Source organism: Amphiura filiformis, chromosome 2, assembly GCF_039555335.1.
Source record: "Amphiura filiformis chromosome 2, Afil_fr2py, whole genome shotgun sequence".
Classification (NCBI taxonomy): domain Eukaryota; kingdom Metazoa; phylum Echinodermata; class Ophiuroidea; order Amphilepidida; family Amphiuridae; genus Amphiura; species Amphiura filiformis.
Window position 1 is genome coordinate 59,613,034 of NC_092629.1, and position 7,628 is coordinate 59,620,661.

Sequence of the window (7,628 nt, forward strand, 5' to 3'; positions counted from 1 at the left end):
TCAAAAGATCAATCAGCTCTACTCTGCTGCTACAAATAAGAGTGGTATCATCGGCGTACCTCAGGTTAGTAATTCTTGTACCGCCAAACTTCACTCCACCTTCAAACCCCTCCAAAGCTGTTCTCATTATGTCTTCAGAGTAGATGTTAAATAGGTTTGGTGATAGCACACAGCCCTGTCATAAGCCTCTTCCAATCTTGAACCAATCTGTGTCTCCACTACTTGCTCTGACTGCCGATTCTTGGTCTTCATATAAGCAGCTGATCAGATCCACAAGATGACTTGGAAAACCCATCTTTTTCATAGTTTCCCACATCTGAGGGTGGCTATTACGTTTAAATAGCAATTTTAATAAATAGTAAATAGTAATTTTAATGAATAGTAAATAGTAATTTTAATATTACGTTTAAAAAACGTAAAAGTGTGGAGTTTTGATTACGTTTAAATAACTTTCGCATGAAACGTTTCAAAAACGTTCTCATAACAATGAGTAACCTTAAGTAACAATAAAAATATTTAAAAACCCTTAATGTTAAAGCCTTAAGTAACCTTAATGTAACGACCTTGAAATGTAATTTTAAAAATACTAGTTTTTATATTCTATAGTGTTAAAAACTTTGACCACGTTGAAAATACATACTAAAGTGAATTATGACCAACAGAGGGCGCTATTACTGTACATAAGTATGTGGTATTTTGACAACGGGGTACACCGTGACCAAACGTATGCTGTAATATTGAAAATTCATCCCAGCACAGTATTTACGGAATGTGTTTCGTGTACATATGTGTGTATTGGGTCCTAGAGGAATATAATTATCCACAACACGTTTTATCATAGCGTTAATTGTAGTTGTAGGCTACTCATAGACTAATCACCTAGACTTATGAGTGACAGGTGAAGCCACGTGTTCATGGTGATTTTGACGGGGTTACCGGAGTTACTAGGCGCGGAGAAATAATGCGTGCATGTCTGGAAAGAAAGACTCGCTCTTGTTTGCATGATTTGCTGCGCCGTTATGGCCCGCGTCACATGCAACATGTTCCGTAGACGCGAACATGTCTACTTGTTTGCGTCTGGGTTTGCATCCTTGCCAAAATTGTTGCTATACAGGGTCGGCTTCACTACGCGAACCAAAGTCATTGTTTAGTCTAGGTGCTCGTTTATCTTGGGTGTACCTCACAAAGAGGGCCCTGCAAGGCCGGGTAATCTATCTGAATTGACATAATGTACCCCACTATAAGATCATCATATACCCTTATACGTGCGCGTGTATGGGGGTGGGGGATACTCTGCTCTCCTGGGGACATAATTGTTTGCATGGAAAGTTTGAATAGGTTTAAAGTCTCCTGGAAAAGGAATACAGAGTTTATTGCTGAATAACATTATTTGGATTCTGGCTGCGAAAGTTAGTATCTACATGCAGCCTAAAAATAAGTAGTACTGAGTCTGTGCAGCGTTGTGGCCATAAGAAATTCTCAGTGGTTTATCGGGTGTCTTTAGTTACCGAGTTAAGTTATTAATTGTACTTCATTGATCTGTTGTTGTTCTCATACTACGAGCAAAAATTATAATGTCATTATTTCAATCGATATGCAGATGGTGAACTACGTATTCGCTTATTCAAAGGTGACTATGAACCTAAACAAAACGTTGGCAACATGGAAGTGTTTTACAACGGGACATTGGGTCACATATGTAGTTACGGTTCCTCTTGGGGTATTAATGAGGCTAATGTTGCCTGCAAGGAGCTTGGATTCGAACGGGCATCTAAAGTAGACGCTCCGGAAAGACACGTGGAAACTATATATCAGCCCAATTATATTATAACAAAGATAGATTGTGATGGAACTGAAGACCATTTAGCCGAATGTGATATCGACTACTCGAGTAATTGCCGTTCCACCAATGTCGCTAGTGTGACCTGCACTAACACGAAAGGTAAGGGTGTGTTGATTGATGTAAAGCGAGGGAGCGAGCTGGTGGGGTTGTCTTTTTGAGTGAGTGTAAGTGTTTTTGGAGGGTACACCGTCAGTCCGAAACACCGCTAATCCGAATTTCAAGCTTACCTAACCCTAACCATAAACCTAACCCTGACCTTAAACCTAACCCTAACCCTAACCCTAACCCGAAACCTAACCCGCGAAACCTAACCCGAAACCTAACCCGAAACCTAACCCTAAACCTAACCCTAACTCTAAAAATTCGGACTAGCGGTGGTTCGGATTGACGGTGTTTCGGACTGACGGGGAGACCCCTTTTTGGATAGGATAATGAGTAAGTAGCATATGGCCTTGAACTACACCACATTTCGCCATAATTAATTCTAGAAACGCTTGCTGTTTGAATAAGAAAAATTTTAATGCTAAATTATTGCACATTCTAGGGAAGCGTGGTTACCGTTTTGAAATAACCGAGTGAGAGGGTTTTCAAGAAAATATTTTTCCTGTCAAAACTGAAGCATCCTCTGTATAAAAGAAAATATGAATATTAACTGCACATCATATATAACGATTCGTGATACCCAATTGTGGCACATTTGATGTCGTTTATGAGGCAGAGAATTTTATTTCAATTTTATATACGCCAAAATATTTTTTAATTGAGCAAGAATAAGGATAGAAAAAACGTTGAAAATTCTATGTATAAATAACATTAGACCCGGTAAAAGATTACTGTTTCGTTTTGATGGTAATCTAATCTTTTATTTCCTGAAAAAACATTTGGGGTCTAAAATGGATTTTTTATGTAATTGATAAAAACATCGAACGACATACAAGAAAAATGGTAGGTTCCTCTATTGTATTTTACTGACTATGGAAATGTACTGACACCGTGCGAGCACATGTCAAAATCGATATAATGTATTGTCCATATAGACGCGCATTTATCATGTTTATTGTCGGATTAACAACAATTGAGCGCTATTAATACACATTAATGTTTTTAGGAAATAAAATTCCAAAATATGGTACGTTTTCTGCTTTTGCTTGTCACGTGGTAGGCCTATATTGAAGTTGCGATTATATCTTCAAATAAGTTTCAAATGGATTCCATCAAGACAAGTGGCCGAGTGGTCTAAGGCGCTAGGCTCATAGAGCATATCCAAAGCGGCTTGGTGCGCCGTGAGTTCGAACCCCGCCTCTGCCAAACTTTAAAAGAAGTAAAATTAAAATTAAATTTTAACTTTTTTTAAATTTCATATTGGGGAAATGTGACTGGGAGAATTTATGTATGGCGTGGAGTGGTGTGGCCTTGAACCATGCCAATATGACTTTAAAGTCATATATTGTAATGGACGGAAGCGATATCTCCATTTTGATGTCGCCATTGAAATCTCCACAAACAATTCTAATGTGTTATATGCTGCATGCAAAAACAAACTTACGTTATTCTAAACCATTGGCATTCGAAAATTACCCCCATTGTATTATAGTATGTTGTTTTTCAATTTGTAACTGCTAACCGTCTATTTTGAACGGGCTGTCTTGTAGTTTGTCAGCCCGTACGTCACGTGTTGCGTGTCCTATATCGTCCTATACCGCCCTCAATGTTTTTCAAAATTCTATTTGTTTTCACGATTGTTATGTACTTTAATAAACTAACACACCCTGTAAAAATCAAAGTTTTAGGTTCTGTAGTTGTGACAAAATCTGAGATTTTGAATAAAACGACAGATTGCTTCGTTTCATTATCACGATCGAAATAATCGAATGCGTACGCGATGTTCGTAACACGTACATGGCGTGCGGGGAAATCTTAACAAGACAAAAGGACCGAACTCAGTATTGGTCAACAGAGATACGCATTGTTGACATGCGCTGGAATTAAATAGCGATTTTCTTTGCTTTGCATCATCTGTCTGACAGTGAAAACCAACATTTGTGGAAATGAAATACATTAAGTTGCAGTTCTAATGAAAATACTGCTTTAAGAAGTGTTTAAGTTGGGATCAGCTGTTGAAGGATTTCAATATTTTTTTCTATAGATAGGCGGAAAGAGTTATCGTCGACATTAATTTACTGCTCATAAAGATGATTACTACTGATGATGACGACGATGACAATTATTGTTAATATTATGCATTATTATGTATTATTATGTATTATTATTATTAGTAGTAGTAGTGGTAGTGGTAGTGGTAGTGGTAGTGGTAGTGGTAGTGGTAGTGGTAGTAGTAGTAGTAGTAGTAGTAGTAGAATTATTATTATTACTATTATTATTATTATTATTATTAAATTTACAGCTGGACTGTCTCCTGGAAAGGTTGCCGGTATTACAATGGCCTGTCTACTTACAATTACTATGTTCATAGTCGTCGCGGTACTCATCTATGTCTGTAGGAAAAGGAAAGCAATCCCACAGCAACCAAACCAAGAAGACGAAACTCAAGTAGTCTTTACCAATTCCCCAAGCAATATGCAGCAGCAGATGACGATGTCGTAGCCATAAATGGGCAGGCAGGGGAAATGGGCAAGCTGCCATGCTGCACACAAATCTGAAATATGCCGTAACAACCAACATAATCCAGCAAAAAGTAGTGTAGCATATTGTAGCGTATGAAAAACTATATATATTTTGGGGGCAGTTGGTACTCGAGCTCCCCCACTAGATCTGGCGCTTGCTTGACTTGAAGCAATTGACTTGGTTTCATTGTATTAATGTTTACTAAAAATGCTTGATATAAGTAAAGTAGCTGTATACCGTGTAAGTCAGGAATTGACGTTCAAAGTACAGGGTGTCCCAAAAAAAAGAGGCCCTCATTGCGCCCTCTTTTTCGCCTATTTCTGAAAAGTTGATCAAATATATTTTGGTATGTAAAGAAACCTTGAGTCGTTAGCTTAAATAAACCAAAACAATTATATTAATCGGCTCACAACTTTTGAAGATATACTCTTTAAGAGAAATGTACCCGTTTTTCACTCTGTCCACGGAGAAGGTTTCGCTACTTCAAAGATTGAAAAGGAGTACACATACCATGCATGAATATCAAACATTCCTCAATGATAACTTTATAAAATAACTTTATTTATGGAATGGGCTTTACAAGTGGGTTTATGGGCAATGGATTTTGTTAATAGTGTCAATAATTTGTGGGTAAAATGGATGCCGAATGGGACTTCTTTTGCTTTACTTGCAATTACTTATTTTTTCTTGGTTATTTATGCCTTTTTGTTTTATTATGTTTCTTACTTTCTTACTTTGTTGTTTCTTGCTTCTTTTTTTTATTTACAACATAAGTCAATTCTCTTTTTAGGATAAAAGGTAGCCCTAAAAGGCTGTTTGGTTTGTCTTTAGTTATTCTGAAGTGAGTTTACTGTGCTGCTCTGCCCTCTACCTGGTTGCCTCCTTGGCGAATACAGGTTTCAGCCCTGGTCCTCATTTCATCAATTGCGTTGTGTACCATCCTTGTGCGCCGGATACTTGCGAATGCATTCAGTAATACGTTTACGAAGATCTTAATAGTGGATTTTGCCACAAAGGAAAACAATCAAGTGGTGTGAGGTCGTGCAGGCCACTCCATAGCATGAGCCATCCCAACCACTCTGTTTGCTATCCGTGGACAGAGTGAAAAACGAGTACTTTTATTCAAAAGGGCATATCTTCAAAAGTTGTGAGCCGATTGAAATAATTGTTTTGGTTTATTAAAGCTAACGAATAAATGTTTCTTTACACACCAAAATATATTTAATCGATTTTTCAGAAATAGGAGAAAAAGAGGGCGCAATGTGGGGCCTCTTTTTTTGGGACACCCTGTACAATGTAAATGAAACGCTGAGTAGCCGGACTTTTTTATGTATGAAAAATCTGTTAAAATTAGCTCTCTTTTACGAGCGAAAAATCAATCTATTGTTGTCAAAAACGGCTGGTTTTACATTCGTACGTATGCAGCAAAAATATATCCCCCAAACCGCAAAATATGGCTCAGTCGGGCCGGTAGAACAAATTTGTTTTTGTCGCCTAAACGTAATAATATCCAAACATCAAAGCCATACGACTGCTAAAGACTCTTCAGTAAGAGGGTACACTCTACAAAAAAGTGTTTCTTTTTGACATTGTTTTTTGCGACTCCGTTCTTATTAGGTATACATAGTACAGATTCATCCCCCAATTCTGCGTATAAGCCCGGGCGGCGTATAAGTGAGGAAAGATTGAATCATTTCAAACAAGGTGAACAAAGGCTTGTTCGATACAAACCACCCGAAACGAGTATAACACGTTGTTCTCCTTGATAAAAGAGGTACACCCAGCAAACACAACACGTTTCGGACATCATTCGCAAAATGTTAGAAAAGGTTGTCAGAAAACGTTTAAATGTCGGGTTATATAAAGTAAAATGCTTTCATAACATTCAAAAACATTCGATGATATTATAAACCTAACTGCAAATATTCTAACATAATGTTATTTAAATGTTGACAAAATATTTGGCACAAAACCTTTGCAAAAATATTTTACAATAACATTTTGAAAACATTTTAAAAATATTGTTGTAGTGTGTTTTTATACAAAACGTTTTAAAAATAATGTTTTCTGAACCTTTAACCCGACATTTAATGTTATTAAAACGTTTTTATTTATTTAAATCAAAACCCAAAATATAACCTATTTAAAACGTTGTAAAAAGGTTTTTGTGTTTGCTGGGATCACTTCTCTGACCCTGAACCAATCTTCTTCACGGTCCAGAATACGCACACCATCTCAGTCGATACTATGTTGCTCCTTAGTGATGTGCTCGCCAACTGGGGATACGGGAGGCCCCATCGCTGCACCTTCAAGCTGGTTGTAGAATTATTCACCACGATACTGAAAATATGTGGTGGTCAGCTGAAACCGGAGCAGTTCAATGATTTGATCAACTGTTTAATCGAGTGGCATTTTAATACCTTACTTGGATTTACTTATTGGTAAAAGTACATTTTACCAGAAATGCCTCTACTGATAACATGACCAAGGCACATTCCTTGATAGATAGGGAGCCCCCCCCCCCACGTTCTGCGTTCAAGTAGTCGAACTGTTTGAATCAGTGAATTGATTGTATTGATAAGAATGCTCACATTCTGTTTGCAAACTTTAGGGTACAAATAAATCTTTCATGATTGAAAGAGTTCATTTATGAAACTGCCTCTAGCAATTCCGTTAGGGAAGCGTCCTTTGAACTACCATGAATCATGAGAGTCATTATTAATACTGGCTCCACATTCTTGATAGAATGTTGTTAACGTGTTATAAATTTCAATATAACAAAGCCGAGTCAGGATTGCTGGGCTCTTGATGCAAAAAATGTTTTTCTTTGGTTTTGGGCATGTTTGGTTTTCAAAAGGTATTACTACTAATAATTGGTTTTTGTCTCGTATTAACGCTTTGTAGATATGGCGCTTTCAAAGCTCTTTCGGCTCCAATTATAAATTTAGATATTACGCTGTTTTCAAATGTTTTTGAGGTGGTTAGGTACGAAGGTGCCGGGCGAAGGTGTCCGTCTTGAAGAAAGATTTTGCAGAGTTTGCAGTTCGGGTTTAGTTACAGATGCGCATCATTTTGTACTTGTATGTAACTTTTTTATTTTAACCAAAACCCTAGCTTTTTAAAATTGAACATACCAATGTTAGCTTCAAATAAGTATACT

General features: G+C 37.3%; 1 protein-coding gene across 2 annotated transcripts in view; it reads left to right on the forward strand.

Moving 5' to 3' along the window:
* The window catches only part of LOC140146474 (lysyl oxidase homolog 2-like), a 35,439-nt gene extending 30,683 nt beyond the window's left edge, over window positions 1-4,756 (forward strand). For both annotated transcript variants that reach the window (XM_072168333.1, XM_072168334.1), the window contains exons 4-5: window positions 1,601-1,942; window positions 4,248-4,756. In XM_072168333.1, coding sequence (XP_072024434.1) covers window positions 1,601-1,942; window positions 4,248-4,447 — 542 coding nt within the window. In that variant the 3' untranslated portion in view covers window positions 4,448-4,756. The remainder of the gene's footprint in view (window positions 1-1,600; window positions 1,943-4,247) is intronic.
* The last annotated feature ends 2,872 nt before the right edge of the window (window positions 4,757-7,628 follow it).